At 47.7% G+C, this 17611-nt stretch overlaps 1 protein-coding gene across 1 annotated transcript; it reads left to right on the top strand.

Moving 5' to 3' along the window:
• The first annotated feature begins 3043 nt into the window (after positions 1 to 3043).
• Positions 3044 to 16405, top strand: VAMP8 (vesicle associated membrane protein 8). The gene is made up of 3 exons (XM_081960669.1): positions 3044 to 3352; positions 11863 to 12030; positions 15152 to 16405. Exons 1-3 carry the CDS (start codon positions 3059 to 3061, stop codon positions 15293 to 15295), a joined length of 606 nt encoding a protein of 201 aa, XP_081816795.1. The 5' UTR covers positions 3044 to 3058; the 3' UTR covers positions 15296 to 16405.
• Positions 16406 to 17611: the final 1206 nt, after the last annotated feature.

A 17611-nucleotide genomic window follows, 5' to 3' on the forward strand; every position in this document is an offset into this window, starting at 1 on the left:
CCTCTTACCATTATTTAGTATGCTGTGGCTCAGATCGCGCGCTAAACCCGGAAGTACGGTCGACGCGACGACGCTCCAGCAGGCAAGCGTCGTCGCATCGACTGTACTTCCGGGTTTAGCGCGCGATCCGAGCCACAGCATACTAAATAATGGTAAGAGGCAAAGAGCCTCATTTATTTTGGCCGCGAGCCGCATGCGGCTCGCGAGCCGCGTGTTCACCACCCCTGCCTTAGAGGTTTTCTAGTCCAACCCTCTGCTCAACCATTTCAGACAAGTGGTTGTCCAGTCTTTTCTTAAAAACCCCCAGTGATAAAGCACACACAACGTCTGGTGGCAAGCTGTTCCACTGATTAACTGTTCCCACTGTTAGTAAGGTGACCAACCGTCCTCCTTTAGGGAGGACAGTCCTTCTTTTGTAAGTTCTGTCCTCCCTTGAAAAGTGTCCTCCTACAAGCCCCCCTTTTCGATATTTGAAGACTAATCTGTTGCACGTTATGTGACATATTTGTATTTGACATGACAATTTGTCAAGACTCGGTATAGTGCAGTATAAGACGCGATTATGAGACGCATGCGCTCAGCACGGGAGACCTTGAGAGAGAGAGGCGCGTGCAAGTGGCTTTGTTTACTTCTTACCAAAACACAACACGGCACATACGCACGCAGTAGACTCACGGCAGGTCGGCAATTGAATGACTCACGGTAATTATTTCTTTCTCAGTGAATATTCAATTATACAGAGGTAAGTACAATTCACGTTTTATTAAACAGTTTTTAATGGTGTTTTTTTTTACTTCATCGCAAGTATATTGAACAGATATTGAATCTTGTGTTGAATTTTTATCTAAAGAAATGCTAGACATTAAAATAAACAACAATTTTCTCTGAAGAAATTAGAAGACTGAATGTATATTCAAATTCTGAAAAATTAATACAATGGGAAAATCAACATGTTGAAATTGATAAAAGATGGGTGGATATTTTCAGCCATTTCAAAAATGAACATATTCCATGTGAACATGTATTTATACTTGTTCAATTTACATTGTGCTGCCCTGGAACTAATGCAGCAGTTGAAAGAGTTTTTTTCAATTGCCAATGATTTTTTGACAAGTGAGAAATCGAGATTGAATGTTGATACTCTAGCTGCAGCACTGCCGTAAAATTCAATATGAAGGATATTTCTTGTTCAGATATTTCCAATATATTGTTAGAAGATGATACATTGACAAAAAATATTAATTCAATGGAAAAGTACTCATTTAAATAATAATTAATAGGCATGTAAGCATAATTACAATATAAAATGTTGCAAATGTTTTTATTATGCATATATCATATTTTAGTGTATTATTGTTGCAATGAATATTTCTTTTATTTATGATATATTTTTTCCAAATTATTTGTCCTCCTTTTCATTGTAAAAAAGTTGGTCACCTTACTGTTAGGAAATTTCTCCTCAATTCCAGGTTGCTTCTCTTCTAGATTAGTTTCCATCCACATTGTTTCTTGTTCTTCTCTCAGGTACTTTGGACAATAGGTTGGTCCCCTCTTCTTTATGGCAGTCCCAAAAATACTGGAATACTCCTATCATGTCACCCCTTCTTTTCTCTAAACTGGTCAAACCCAATTCCTGCAAGCATTCTTTTGTCTCCAGGCATTTAATCATCCTAGTTGCTCTTCTTTGCACTTTTTTTTAAAAATAGCAATATTTTGAGGTGGGAAAAGGTTTTGGGCAGTTATTACTCCTGAGGCTTAAGGCCCAAAACGTTGTTTAATGGCTGCATGTTCAGCAATTGTTCAAAATTATAATGACCCTGAACGAGGGAGACTTATGACTGGTCTAACAATCCAGCTCACACTAATGATAACTAACGTTTGTTGGTCATTGGTGTCTCTGTTAAACAGCACAGGAGCCAGCCTGCTGCCCTCTGGAAGTCCCTTTCTTTGCATTCAATATGTTGTCCTTGAAAGTTGATATTAAATCTATGATTTTCTAGTAGGCATCCTAAAATGTTTGTGAACTTAAAATCCTTTGTAAGACGAAGAAGTTTCCTCAACAGAGCTGTATGGTTGGCTGTATTGTAAGCCACGGGGAGATTTATGAATGCCACTCCTGTCATCTTTTTTTTTCCCAATTTGAAGCTGTCCTTTATGTGTTGAGAATTTGGGCTACATAATTTTTGCTGGGCCTGAAACCAGATTGCTGCAGGATAAGCAGGGACTCTGCTATTGCAGACAATCCCTCGCTTCAGTTGTGTCCTTTTGTGGCTGATGGAGGACAAACTAAAACCTTATTTTCATGAGAATGTAGCACTCCAATGCTTAAAGTCGGTAGCCAATACCAAGCCCCCAAAGCCAACTTGTTCTATGTGAGATTGCAGCTGCCGTCCTACCCCAAGTTGTGACATTCCAAAGAATGAACACGTTGAAAAGGCCCCGGGTTTTCTGTGGTGTTGGATGAAAGTGTGCTACACATGGAACCAGGCACCTGCATTTTACTACAACTGTATAGACGCCATTCAGAAATGCTCCAGGAAATTTATTCCTCAAGGTTGAAGGACCTTCCGTGCCCAAGGTCTAACATATGAAGCCCCCCGATCTATTGAACCCACACGTTACCCATTTCAAAGGGAACCCCCTCTGGGAAGATACTATTGGACAACAGGCGGTGCCAACCATTTGACCGTCCCTTTATTACAGGGGGACTGGAAGAGGGAATGGGCAGGCGTAGAGAAAGAGTCAACTTCTTTTGGAGGAGCTAAAGCAAGAGGATGTCACTCAGCCTCTATGCTTAAACCCTATTCGGATAGCCAAGGCCTGGAGGGAGGAGGCTGGTGGGGTGGCCCTGCCAAAGCAGCTCTCGGAAGAGCCCAAAGGCTACTTGTTTCCCTCCCTTTGGCTTTGAGCCTTAGGAGGTTTGGCCTAAGACACAACCTAAGGCGGCCTTCACTCCGGGGCTTCGTCACTACGGCCACCACCTTTAGTTCGCAAAACGGGCCAAGTCAGCTTAGGAGGCGCTTCAGCCTTCAAAATGAAACGAAGGCAAGGAGAGCCAATGCGCGCCCCCTTCCTTCCCCGGGAGGCCCGAAGCGGGATCCTTCCGGGGCTCGAAAGGCCACGGGGGGGGGCTTTGCCTGGCCGAGAGGGGCCGCCGGCTCTGGCCTCGGGCCCCGCGCAGCCCCGGAAGGACGGGCCCTGGGTGGGCCGGAGAGGGCGGGCCGGGCGCTTGGGTCCGCCCAGGGCTACCTGCGAGGAGGCGGCGGCGCGGGCGGAGGAGGAAGGAGGAGGCGCGGGAGGAGCGCCAGGGATCGGGAAGAGGCCGGGGCTCGAGCGGGACGCCACCACCATGGTAAGCCGCTCTCGAGGGGGCTGGAAGGGAGGCGCCGCCCGCGCAGAGACCGCCGCCGCCGCCGCCCGCACCTGCCCCGGGGACCCAAGCGGGGGGGGGGCTGGGTTGGACAGCGCCGCCATTGCGCCCGATGCCGCCCGGGCGGGGCTGCGGGGCTCCCGTCGAACAGGCCGCCTTTCCAGCCTGGCGCTCCGGCGGGGCGGAGGCGAGGTCGGCGGGGCGCCCGGAAGGCCGCCTTGAGCCGGCCAGGGAGGTCCGGGGAGAGGCCCGGAGAGAGAGGCCCAGGGGGAGGAGCGGGAGGGCCGAGCGCTTCGGGGCTCCCGGGGAGAAGCTCCGTCTTGGCTCTCCGCTCGCTTTTGTAGGCAAACGGCGCCCCTCCCGCCGCCCCTGCGAGCCCCCAGGCCCACCCGCGCCCCTTTCCACCTCTTGGCTCCCTTCCTGCTTGAGCCCTGGGCCGCTTTCCGCCCGGCTCCTGCGGGGCTTCCCCGTTTCTCCCAAGCGGAAGACTTCCCGGTTATTTAGTAAATCAGCTGGAATTCAGACTCCTGGCCCCCGGGCCCCAGCGCTCCGAACGTGGCCCCTGGGAGACTTGTAGACTTTAAATCCCCAGCTGTCTGGGGAATTCTGGGAGTTGAAGTCCACAAGTCTTCCAGTAACCAAGTTTGGAGACCTCTGATCTAAGTGGAGAGGTTGCAGAGGAAGGGATTACAAGAGAGTAAGTTATGCTGGCTGGGAATTCTGGGAGATGAAGTCCACAAGTCTTAAAGTTGCCAAGTTTGGAGACCCCTGCCCTAGGCAATCTGGGTTTCCACTGCTTTCATTGTGGCTTAGCATATCCTGCAACCCCAGTTAAACCCATAGGTTAACTATCGTCGGTCCGACTGGTGGGCCCTCCCACCCCCCTTCTTGTCGTCATCCCATGTTCGGCCAAGGCCTGGCTCAGATGAGACCAGCTGCTCCCTTCTTGTCCCAAAGGAGGAATTTCTTTTCAGTTGTGGTGCGCAAAGGTTTCTGCTTGGACCCAAAGCCAGCAGGGGGCAGGTGAGCTATAGGCTCCTCAGAAGAACCGGGTTGTAAGGGACCTTGGAGGTCATCTAGTCCAACCCCCTGTCCGAGTAGGGGATCCTACACCATTTCTGACAGATGGAAGCCCGGTCTCTTATTGAAAGCTTCCAGTGATGAAGCTCCCACAACTTCTGAAGGCAACTTCTATTCCATGGGTTGATTGTTCTCACTGTCAGAACATTCCTCCTTATTTCCAGGTTGAATCTTTCCTTGATCAGTTTCCATCCATTGTTCCTTCTCTAGTCAACCCCCTCCTCTCTAGTGAAGCCCCTCAAGTATTGGAAGGCTGCTCTCCTGTCTCCCCTGGCCCTTCTCTTCACTAGACTAGCCATGCCCAGTTCCTGCAACCGTTCATCATCTGTTTTAGTCTCCAGTCCCCTCATCATCCTGGTTGCTCTTCTCTGCACTCTTTCTAGAGTCTCAACCTCTTTTTGATAGTCTGGTGACCAAAATTGGATGCAGGGTTCCAGGTGTGGCCTTCCTAAGGCTGAAGCTCTGGGCTTTCCTGAGGGGGGGGGGAAGACAAGGCGGCAGAGCAGAGTGGAAGGGAGGAAAGGGCTTCCAAGGTGGGGCCAGGAGGTCCCTATTTCGCCCTTGGGGAACAAAATTGTTTTCAGGATTTCCAACTAGATTCTGTTTCTCCTTTACCTGAATTGACCTTTTTCCCCTTCGTTTTGAAATAATCCCAGAAATCTGTTTCTTATGATTAAAATCAGAGCAGTGGTCTGTGATATACAAATACAGACTTACAACAGTTCACTTAGTGACCTTTTGAAGTTACAATGGCACTGAAAAAGTGGCTTATGACCATTGCAGCATCCCCATGTAATCAACATTCTTGGCAAATGTCTCATATTTATGACGGTCGCAGCACCTTGCTTGGCCTTCTGACAAGCAGAGTCAGTGGGGAAGCCATATTCAGTTAACAACTCTGACAAGATAGATGATAAAATACGGCAAAATTCATTCAAGAAATGTCTCACTTAGCAACAGAAATTTTGGGATCAATTGTCGTCATAAGTCGAGGACTAACTGTAGAAAAGTCACAAAAGCGCCAAAGGATTTTGCCTGCATCAGGGTTGCAGGACTTCCTTGGCCTCATCAGGCCTCGAGAGTTCCCCTGGGGATCCCGTCTTCAAAATAGGAGGTGCCTCCGAGGCCAAGGCAAACGTTACTGCTTTGCGTTTGGCTGTGTTGATGAAATGTGTTTAACGTGGCTGCTTCTTCAGAGGGGGAGGAAATAAAAACTACATTTAACGGAGGGCAAATTGTGGAAGTGTTCCGAAGGCTACAACTCCGCTTTGGACTTCAGACGGTCCATCCTTGATGACATGGCTGGAACTTTTATCTTGACTCCCAAAGTGCATGGACTGTCTTGATAAAGGCTGCCTTCTAGAGAGAGACAGAGACAGAGACAGAGAGTGTGTGTGTGTGTGATGGGAAGACCAGTGCTTGCTTCAATTGGAGCTTCTTGGTAGCTCCTGCTGCAAATGCAGAAGTCCAGGCACCAACAAGTGGAGGTGCCTGCTGAGGGTACCCAGCTGCTGCCCACCTGGCAGTCCGAAAGCATGCAAATAGGTCTATAGATACCACTTCCGTGCTTCTTGGGGTGGAGTCATGCTGGCCACATGGCCACAGAAACGTCTTCGGACAGCTCTGGCTCCCTCAGCTAAGAAACAGAGGTGGGCAGGCACGGCTGGACAAGGGAAACTGTTCCCTTTAGTCCTCAACAGACAATTGCCTGAGAAAGAGGGAGTTGTGGCCCATAAGGCCATTGTAACATACACGTATGCCCGGATGGCAGCAGGATGGCAGCGTCCTGCAGTTACTTGACAATGACGTGCAACATTTTTTTTTGCCCATTTTGGCTTTTTTTTTTTTTTGCCAGTTTAAAAAAAAATTACTCATCCAGAAGAATGGATTCAGATTTATGACCTCATGAGTCACTGAGTGGCTGCCAAAATTGGGCCAGTCCTTGGTGCCTTGACTTAGGATCCCAGTGACCGAAATTCCACTCCCAATTGTGGTTGTAAGCCTGAAGTTTCCCTGTACGGATCATTCCTCACCTCGTCCCATCAGATGACCTCACCTGCTCCTCCGTGTAAATGTTAATTAGGAGTGGGGAGAGGAACCTGACCTCAGACAGAGGCCTAAATCTCTCCCGCCTTATTAACACGGGTTGAAGTCATCCTCGATGAAAGGAGGAGAACATAGGCAAAAAGGAGAGAGAAATCACGGCCACAGAGAGTTACTGAGCGATTTAAGAAGAGCAAGAATGGATGATTCCCCAGAGCCATTTTGGGGGGGGAGGGGGCTTTGCACAGATTCATCTGGGGCACCAGTTGCACCTTTTCCTGGACCAAGTGGCCTTGCTCACGGTCACTTGTGCCTCGGGCACTTCCTGTTTGGATTACCGCAATGCTCTCTGCATGAAATTGCCCTGGAAAAACCACCCGGAAGCCACGGCTGGTCTAGACTGGTGAGGCTCAGGCAGTGATGGGTACCCCTCGCTTTGCCCATGTAGCATCTCTGTTGTGTGAGCTCCATTGCACCCCCCCCCATGTCTTCCCAGGTGCAATTCAAGATGCTGGTTATTCCCTTTGAAGCACTTTAGGGCAGTGAGGGTGAACCTTCTGGGCACCAAGTGCCCAAACTGTAGCACACTTGCACCAGAAGACCCCGGAGACCAGCTGGCCAGCGCACACATGCCTGGTGTTTTGGTTGTTTTTGGCTGGTTTTGGGGCTGTTTTCAGGCCCTTTTTGAGCTGTTTTTCAGGACAAAACGGCCCTGAAAATGGCCTGAAAACAGCCTGAAAAACGGCCTGAAAATGCCCCCAAACAGCCTGTTTTGGCCTGTTTTGGGGGCCATTTTCCTGTGCTCCGGTGCACACAAAGACCAGCTGGCCGGTGTGCATTTGTGTGTGCCAGAAACCCGAAGAGCAGCTGGCGACGTGTCCACAGAAAGAGCTCTGAGGGCCACGCATGCCATGACTGCTTTAGGGCCAGGTTCTCTGTGGGACCACCTTTCTCTAAGGACATCTGCCCACCCACTAAGCCAGGCAGGGGGTGCCCATTCCTGGTCCCGGCCCTTCAGCCTTGCCACTTTCTGGGAGCTGAGAAGGGTTCCTATTCTGTGGCAGCCTCTTCTCCATGGAGCCCCTTTCTCCTTGAGGTTCTTCAGGCCACTATCCTAACCTTCCCAAAAGGACTGAGGAAGACCTGGCTTCCCCCACCCCCACCCCCCAAGCGCTGGAGTAGAATGAGGTGGATGAGAGGATTTTAAAATCCTAGAACTTGGAAGTCCCAAAGGTACTTTTTTTTTCAGGAGGCAACTGGACTTTCTGGTTTTTCTTTGAAGACTTTTCGCTTCTGATCCAAGAAGCTTCTCTGCCCTCAACATCTTTTTTGTATTGTGTGACCAGAACTGGATGTAAGTGAGGTCTTCTTACAAGGCCTTGTAAAGCAATATTAGCACTTCCTGCGATCTTGACTCGATCCCTCTGTTGCTGCAGCCTGAGGCTGCATTGGCTTTTTTGGTAGCTGTAGCACATGGCTGGCTCCTATTTCAGTGGTTGTACACTAGGACCTTCAGAGCTCCCACACAGTGGCTGCTGGCGAGCCAGGTGCCACCTGGTTTTCCTTGCCTAAGTGAGAAAAATCTCACTTTTCTCACCACGGAGTTGCATTTTGTTGGTGGGGCCCAGTGTTCAACTCTGTCAAAATCCTCTTGTCGAACAGAAGCCTCAGCCAGGGTGACATGATAGCAGTCTTCCAATAGGTGGGGGCTTGTCACACAGAAGAAGGACTTGTGACGTATTCTTAGAGGGCACCAGAGGGCGAGAAAAGAGAAGTGGACGTTTGTCAAAGAGAGGTTCAATCTAGAAGTACGGAAAAAGTATACTGAATGTAAGAGCAACTAAGCAATGGGATAGCTTGCCTCCTAGGTTTGTGGCTGCTCCGTCACGGGAGGTTTTCACAAATAGACTGGACAACCATTTGACTGGGGTGGCATAAGGTCTCCTGCCTTAAGCAGGGGGTTGGACTAGAAGACCTCCAAGGTCCCTTCCAGCCCTGTGATCCTATGACCGTATGAATTGACCTCTTGGTCTGGTTTACCTAGTGGAATTGATCCCAGGATCTGTTTCGTGTAGAAGCGGCCGGTTCATTAAATCTGGGAGGAATGCAAAACTGCTTTGTCTTCCCGAGGATTTGGCTCCCCTCCTCGCCTGCTGAGCTTATGCCCCTTCCATCCACGGAGGGCTCCCTGGCAGCCCCATTGTGATGGGGGAGGGCGCCTTGTTCTGGTTCTGCCTGTATTGCTTGTCCTGCCCGTGGCTGCAGGGACTTATTCTGCTGGTCCTGGGAGATGCCTGGCATACTTTCCATACCGGAAGGCTGGTGTCATTGCAGCTGCAACCTGGAGAAAACCTCTTTGTCTTCCGGGTTCTGTTCTCAGACGTGGCACGGCTGGTTCTGAACAGCTACCAGGGGTTCCACATTTAATAACAACTCTCTGGCCTCACCAAGTCCGGGATACATTCAAAACAGGAATTCGAAATTAACTCTCTAGGTCAGAAGTCTGGATATGCAGAATGTATTGAGTGTCTTGCATGACCTGGTTAAGGAAAATGGAAGCAGCCCTCTCTGCCCTAAGTAGATCTGGATATTTCGAATAGAGGTTCCAGCACGTGCCATTCAACCCCACATAAACTTCACAACCGTCAAGAGTTACAATTCAATTTTAAAAGCTCAGGTATCTCTATGGAACCCCAAATTAGGTCCATCAGTTGATTTCTAATTTGTGAGCAGAAATAAGGGATTTTAGCCCATTTGTTTTTTCTGTTTTCTTGGTATGTAAAACCAATCCAAAATATTATGGGTCAGTTTTGTTTTGTTTGTTTTTTCTTGTTTTGTTTTGCTAAAACTTGATGGGAATTTGAATGTTTGTTGTACTCATTTTCTGGTGTGTGATGGGAGGGGGCTCTGCCAGCAAAATGAGGATGATTTCTGGGACTTTGGGGGGGGGGGAGATCTAGCGATGGCAAAACTGCAAATCAAAGCTGAAGTCTGCAGCGTAGACCAAGAAACCAGTGAGTAGATTGCTTCCTTGGAACCTCTCTGGATAAGGAGAGGAGGGAGATCACCCATATGTGCTCCAGATGGCTGCTCCTCACATGGAGACTGCAGGACAAGGGTTTTCCGTGGATTTGAGTGCCAGGGATTGATAGGATCAGTCCTTTTGTTTCAACTGTGCTGGAGTCCTTCATTCCCCCTCGCTTCCCTGCCTACTTGCTTTTAGGAAACTGTGAGTCTTTGCTTGCTCTGGTCTCTTTCTGGACAGGAGGCTGAAGGTTTTGTGAAAAAAGATGAGAACTATTGCATAAAAAAAGCTGTTTGTGGTGATAAAATAAGAACTGCCTCCAGTTGTAACACAGGAAATAAGTAGAGCGTATCTATTAGAAATTGGACAATGGGAAGAGCACGTTTGAAGGTTGATTTCAGCTGCTTTTTTTTTTTAATCTTGCTTTAAGGATCCAGTTATGAGAATTACTGTGAAAACAACTGTGTGGAAATTTTGGAATGGTTCAGCTGTATTATTGCAATATGTTTAAGAATTGTACTATTTATTCAGCTGTTCCACTGGCTATTTTTCTGCCTCTTTGACAATGCCCGTAATTCTCAAATCTTGAATCTTTGTTTTTTTCATACGTGTTATTATGAAGGGCGTAATGGAAATTGATGCTGCAATGGCAATAGAGTATACATAAAATAATTTGGGTTATTAAATATTGGATTTTTGCTAAAGATAATTCAGGCTGAATTATCTCTAATAAAATGTTGTAATGCCATCTCTGGAAAAGGAGCTAAGGGGAGAAAGGCAAGCAAAAGGATCAGGGTCTCAAATATCTAAGGAAGTATCCTGCAGGTGGGAGCTGAGAACTGTTGCAAGAGGCAGGATGAGAAACAACGGCTTTAATTTATAAAGGAAATGATGTTGGGCATCAGGAGAAATTCCTAATGATGAGAGCATTCAAATAGGATAATTCGCCTTGAGACTGGATGGCTCTCCTTTGGGATGCTGCTACGTCAGGGATGCTTGCGCTGAGCAAAAGACTTCCAGGTCCTCTTCCGATCCTTCCGTTTGATGGGTCTTTGGTCCAGCGGTACTAGCTGAGTTTCGGTTACAGAGGCCTGAGGATGTAGCCAAGCAGTCTAGTCCTATGAGCTCTCTGCTTGTATCGGTCTGGCTTATTACGCCAAATAAAAGGGGAGATAGAATAGAGTAGAACAAAACAGGAATAGAATAGAATAGAATAGAATAGAATAGAATAGAATATTGGAATGAAGAATAGAATAAAATAGAATAAGGGTGAATAGAATAGAATATTTAAATGTAGAATAGAATAGAATAGAATAGAATAGAATAATTTATTGGCCAAGTGTGATTGGACACACAAGGAATTTGTCTTTGGTGCATATGCTCTCAGTGTACGTTAAGAAAAATAAAATAGAACACATTCATCAAGAATCATAAGATACAGCACTTAGCGATAGTCAAGGTTACTATAATAAGCTATCAAATCATATTAAGAACCAATTAAAACAATATAAATTGAAAGATACAAGCAACATGCTTATAGTCATAAGTGGGGAGAGATGGATACTAGGAAGGAAGAGAAGAATAATAGCAATACATTCTTAGTAAATTGACAGTGTTGTGGGAATTAGTTGTTAAGCAGAGTGATGGCATTTGGGGAAAAACTGTCCTTGTGTCTAGTTGTTCTGGTGTGCAGTGCCCTACAGCGTCGTTTTGAGGGTAGCAGTTGAAACAATTAATGTCCGGGATGCAAAAGGTCTGTAGATATTTTCACAGCCTTCTTTTTGAGTCGTGCAGCGTGCAGGTCCTCAATGGAAGGCAGGTTGGTAGCCATTGTTTTTTCTGCAGTTCTAATTATCCGTTGAATTCTTGTGTCGGTCTTGTTGGGTTGCAGAGCCAAACCAGACAGTTATGGAGGTGCAGATGAGAGACTCAATCGTTCCTCTGTAGAACAGAATGGTGTTTTACAAATACTTTCTGATCAGTATTCGAAGCAGGCAAAGGTATATTGGATCTAGTGTGGGCACTGAACTTGTGACGGTTGACTGCTTCTTAAAAATGCTCATCCTGTACCATACAAGGAAAACCAAGGTTTGAGTTCCAGAGTTCTTGGCCACTTTGTGTGCTGGTGATTTTTAGAAGTCTTTGGAAACTGCACTAGTCATTGGAAGATTTTTGGATGTGGTTGGACAATGATACATTTCTACTTTGCCCGAAACTCTGATAAAAGTCTCTCTTGGCCATGGCATCCCAATACAGAGGTAGCATGGGAAGGAGAAAGGAAGGGAGTGGATAGCATCTTTCCCTCACTTCTGCCTGCCAAAGCCTTGTTCTTTTTTCTCTTCAGGAGGGAGGCACTGGAAGTGGCCCAGGGATGGCCAATGAGCGGGTGAAGAACCTCCAGAATGAAGTTGAAGGTGTCAAGAACATCATGACTCAGAATGTGGAGCGGATTCTAGCAAGGGGTGAAAACCTTGACCATCTGCGTAACAAGACAGAAGACCTGGAAGCAACGGTGGGCTCTCATACTCTGGGTTGTGGGGTAGGACTAAGCAGGCACCCAAGTTTCAGTTCGAGGTCCAGGACAAGAGTGAAGGAGAACCCCTGAGTTTATGTTGTGGCCCAGGTTGGGGAGGAGCAGGGGCCAGTCCTGGAGCCTGGGGAAGGCTCTGACGAGGGCTCTGTGTCGGAAGCAGAGAGGGTGCCAGGGCCGTATGCCAGTTATCAGCTGCCTTCTGAGTCAGAAATCAGTGGGGCAGAAGAACAGCTGGAGCCTGTTCCCAGTGTGCGGATGCGCAGAGCTGCCAGATGAAGAGAACAGCTGAAGAACAGGGATCGACTTGGGAGTAAGGCCACAGGGGGATGGTGAATGGCCCCTCCCAGAGGAAAGAAAAGAGGGGCGAAAGGGGAGTGGAGTTTGCAGGAAACAATTAGTTTGCTAAATTGGTTCGTGACTCTCCGAGATTCCTTGCCAAGTTTTGCAGATATCGGCCTGTCAGCACTCCAAGCCAGATAAGGTCTGTGACTCTAAATCCTCCCTTGAAAGATTTTGCTGGACGTGAACGAGCAGAATTCACAGTCAATTAATAAAAGGGTTTTTTGTTAGGACCAGGAGTTGGCTTCATGCTCTCGGGAAGCCTCGGTCAGAACAGCTTCTTCCCAAGTACAGATCCAGCAGCCAGGGTTGAGAAGAGGACTAAAGCCATTTCCTTAAAGGGCGAAATGTTGGTTATATAACGTAACCTTGCCTATTCTGCTTTTTATACAATTGTTGACTCACCCAGGGTTGTGTATCACTTAGAGATGGCAAGGTTAAGGCAAGCCAGAGGAGGGAGGGAGGAAGTTGCTCAAACGGAGTTAAAAGCAAGCGGGGTTTTTTGTGCTTTTTGGACTGCATTACCCCATCCTGCTTGAGGGGAGGAACGCGGTCCAGGGGAAGCCATGCTGATAGGACCGAGGTCCCTGGTCAGACTGGAACTGGTAAAGCCCTGAGGGCCTAGAACAGCCTTTGGGCCTATTTAGTATTCTCTGAAATGAGGAGATGAGGTCTAAAGCCAACCTTGGGTCTCCAACCTTGGCAACTTTTAAGCCTGGAGGACTTCAACTCACAGAATTCCCCAGCCAGCTTTGCTAGGAAGCAGCTTTGCTTCCTAGCAAGGACTTCTGGGAGTTGACTTCTGGGAGTTGAGGTCCTCCAGGCTTAAAGTTGCCAAGGTTGGAGACCCCTGGTCTAAAGTGCCTTTGGCATAAGCCATATGGGCTTTGTGATAAAATTCGGCAAGGTGAAATAACCTATAGGGAGAAGGGTGGGTTCTCCCTGCAGCTCAGGGTCAGGGTTCCAAATAGCATCCAAAAGTAAATCAGAGTCCAAGGCAAAGGATTGCTCGAAGTTCCAATGTATTAAGAGAGCCATGTTGGCACATCTGGGAAAACCCAAATCTGAAAACTTCCTGGTTTTCCCCACCCAGTTGAAAGTTCAAGATCTTTCCCCCACACCCACCAGTCCATCCCATGGTCCAACCTCCCACTGCCATGCTGGCAGTTCCACCCATCCAGTTCTGGTCAGGTGCAGAGGTGCAGAGACAAAAGATAATGACCTTGGATTTCTAGGAAGAATGTTGTTATGGCTACATAGCATCTAACTCCTACAATCCCCCCTCCCATTTTCCCACCATAGAAAATGCATAGCAGAATAATAGAAAGTGTGGCAGGCCAAAGGTCCAAAATAAAAGTTGGCTGCAGACCTGACACTCAGATTACCTCTATGGAGAAATGAGAGTTAGTTAATGAGCTAAAGAGAAACTATGAAGCACATTGTCTCATGTGGATTTCCTGAGTGTAACTAAGCCATAGCAGAAAAAAGATGGCTAGTTATGGGTTCATTTTGTGCTGGAGAATTCCTGCAAGGGATTCTGAACACACAGCCCCACCAAAGCATCCCAGAGAGAGAAAAAACTGTACCGGAACAGGAATATGGATCCCTGCTAAAAGCTAATGGAAATTAAGGCCTGGATACGTGTAAATATGATATAAAGTTCAGAGAGAACAAAGATATTGGAGGAGATTCTCAACAATTGAGAATATTGAAGTTCTCTCTCCTTCCAGAGTTCAGGACATAAAAAGTGCCAATAGATTCATCAGGAAAAAAAATATTCTTACAGTGGATATTTGGCAGTGGATCTAATTCCCTAGAGAAATGGAGGGTTGTGTTTTTTTTCCATTGACATTGTGGTGCTTTAATTGGGACTCTGCACTGCATAATGGATTGGAACAGATCTTTTCAACAGCATGATTCTAAGTAGGTGCTCAAATATTTATCCATGACTTTTTGTAGAATCCTGGGCCTGGAAGGGACCTTGGAGGTCTTCTAGTCCAACCCCCTGCTCAGGCAGGAAACCCTACACCACTTCAGACAAATGGTCGTCCAATCTATTCTTAGAAACCCTCCAGTGTTGGAGCCCCCACAACTTCTGGAGGCAAGATGTTCCACTGGTTAATTGTTCTCACTGCCAGGAAATTTCTCCTAGGTTGGATCTCTCCTTAATAAACTTCCATCCATGTTTTTTGTCCTGCCCCCAGGGGCCTTAGGGTGACCCCCTCATCTTTCTGACTGCCCCTCAAATACTGCAAGACAACTATCATATCATTCCTAAGCAGGGGTGAAATCCAGCAGGTTCTGACAGGTTCTGGAGAACTGGTAGTGGAAATTTTGAGTAGTTCGGAGAACCGGCAAATGCCACATCTGGCTGGCCCCAGAGCGGGGAGGGATTGGGGATTTTGCAGTATCCTTCACCTGCCACGCCCACCAAGCCACCTCTACAGAATCCGTAGTAAACAAATTTGAATTTCACCACTGCTTCTAAGCCTTCTGTTTGTTAGGCTTTGTCTTTTTTTTCCTCTGCACCTTCTAGTTTTATATTTTTCCAGTTTGTACCTTTTTACTGGGACAGTTGTAATTTTAATACAATTGCTATTATAAAAATAATGATAATAATAATTTGGTCAGCCAGAGTAGGCGCCTGCCAATATATTTGCAATGGAAGCCTCCTCCTCTCCCCACTCGGTCTCCCCAGGTTCAGGGAAGGCAGCTTCTCTCCACCTTTGGTAAGTGACGTTGTGCATCTTTTTCTTCACAGTCAGAACACTTCAAGACAACCTCACAAAAAGTGGCCCGGAAGTACTGGTGGAAGAATGTCAAGATGATTGTGATCATCTGCGTGATTGCCGCCATCATCCTTATTCTCATCATCCTGCTTGCCACCGGCGTCATCCCGTCTTAAGTTTCTCCCACCCCCGCCCCCCGTGGACTTTTCCCACTCGTCATTCCCACGTTTTTTTTTTAAATTTTGCCCCCATTATTCCCTCCCTGAATGGCTGAAATCCGTAACTGAATCAAAGGGCCCTTTGCCAGAGGTCCCCATCAAGAGATCCGGGGTGCCTCCCTGCCTGCCTGTCCCCTAACCTCTTTCCCCCACCAGGACCAAAAGACCCCAGGGGTCGCCCTTTCTCTCGGGGCCATGCCGGGCTCCCTCCACTGCCCGCGTGAACTTAGCCAGAGGAAGCAGAGACTGTTTCTGCTTTGATCAGGGCTGCCCAAACTTGGCAACTTTGAAGACTTGTGGACTTCAACTTTCAGGATTCTGGGAGCTCTGCTGGCTGGAGAATTCTGGGAGTTGAAATCCACAAGTCTTAAAGTTGCCAAGTTTGAAGACCCCTAACTTAGATGGTTCCCACCCCACACAACATGCTAAAATTCTGAGTCTGCAAGTGCCTCCACTGACCCTTGGAACGGAGCTCACCAGCCTTTTCTAGTTCCAAACAAGTTTGGCCGAATTTCTGGAGGTGGCAGAAAGCTACCCAGGGAGGACCCCGACCTTATGCGGCCACTCTGGGTATTCCTTCCCTTCCAGGAAGCCTCATCCTCAGATCTCCTGGTTTTGTGTGCCTTTCATTCTCCCGGATGGAGATGTGAATGGCTGGAACTCACCTGGCAACGTAAAGATGTTTCTGAAACACTTTTAAAAGAAAAACGAAGAAAAGAAAAACGAAGACGAGTGGCCAGTTCAGATTCTCTACATTTGGATTTCTCTCTCTTGGGAGTGTCCGCTCCTGGAGATGTCAGTTCCGAAGGTCCTGACAGATGGAGGTCCTGACTTCTGCAGTTGGAGCCCCTGGGTGGCAGAGAGAGAGAGAGGGAGAGGGAGAGGAGAGGAGAGAGAGAGAGAGCCATCCCCTCTGATTGACTTGACTCCTTTTGATTGGCACGTAGGCTTCTTTCAGCTACGGCCTTTTCTGATCTAGTGCCTCTGATCTTTGAGAAATTTCTTAAGAGATGTTTACTCACTTTTGCATTTGATTTACTAACAGTAATAAAAGTATTTATAAATCATTGGCTGCTGCATGGATCTGTTTAGAAAGAAGCTGCCTTGGGGACTCGTTTCAAGGCCTCACCTGGCTCCACTGCATTTCACACGCACAGTTGACAACCTTTGGCCACCTATTGTTGACCGTATCTAAGAACATCAGCGTCTCTAGGTGGGGCTGGGAATTCCCACCTTAGTCATCCCCTTGCAAAGTAGGCTTGCAATTGTCTGATGGAAATAGCGATTATAAACAGCTCCAGGAGCAGCCTAGGCAACGATACGTCTATCACAAATACTGACAAGACCGGGAAGAAAGGCTTAATCCTTATTCTGAGAATTATGACATTGCTGTATAGGTCTATACCGGTGGGGGGGGCAGTCCGGCCATACTGGTAGTGGCCTGGAGCAGCTGAGAGCGTACTGGTACAGTGGCTCGTTTGGCCTGCGCACCTGCATGTGCTCTGTAGCTGCATTTATGCCAGAAACACACTGTGCAGAATGTGCAGTGCCTGCGTGAACCCCAACAAGCAGTTGGTTGTCGCAGGGCGGTGGATTGCGCATGTGTGCAGAGTGCACGTCAGGCGCACGAACAGACTGCGATCAGCATACTGGTAGTGACGGTAAGAGCAACCCACCACTGGTGTCTACCACAGACCCCAGACCCCACCCAAACAGAGGAAACAGATGAGAGCGTAAGAGTCAATCCCCTTATTTGTGACTGCCCCTCAAAGTACCGGAAGAGAGTTATGTCTCCCTAATCCTTCTCTTCAATAGGCTAAGCATTCTAGCTCCCTCAATCATTCATCATACAATTTAACCTCCAGATCTTTTATTGTGGTCACTGCTCCTTTGCACACTTCCTAGGGTCTCAACATCATTTTTATGTTGTGACCAGAACTGGATGCAGGATTCCGAGTGTGGTCTCACCAACATTGTATAAATCTCGACTCTGTCCCTCGGTTGATTCAGCCCAGGATTGTGTTGGCTTCGTTCGCAGCTGCAGCACATTTGCTGGCTCATAAATGGTGGCCCATGGAGACAACCAGATCTCTCGCATAACAATGCAGACCAGTGTCTGTACTACACACAGGGCTTGTTAGTAAATGGTGGTTTTTTGGGGGGAAAGGGGTGACAGTAGACCAGGGCAGGATGAGAGATGCCATTTCAGGGATCTTAAGAAGGTAGAGAGGCCCAGACCTGTCAGATTGCCCCAATGCTAACAGGTTGCCTTAT

This window comes from Natrix helvetica (genome assembly GCF_964273705.1).
Source record: "Natrix helvetica genome assembly, chromosome: 8".
Lineage (NCBI taxonomy): Eukaryota > Metazoa > Chordata > Lepidosauria > Squamata > Natricidae > Natrix > Natrix helvetica.

Bases quoted from the DNA above. Each gene is read 5' to 3' on its own strand.
- VAMP8 (XM_081960669.1), top strand. From the start codon at position 3,059: ATGCGCGCCCCCTTCCTTCCCCGGGAGGCCCGAAGCGGGATCCTTCCG. The intron at 3,353-11,862 runs GTAAGCCGCTCT...TTTTCTCTTCAG, and splicing joins AGCGGGACGCCACCACCATG to GAGGGAGGCACTGGAAGTGG. The intron at 12,031-15,151 runs GTGGGCTCTCAT...TTTTCTTCACAG, and splicing joins CAGAAGACCTGGAAGCAACG to TCAGAACACTTCAAGACAAC.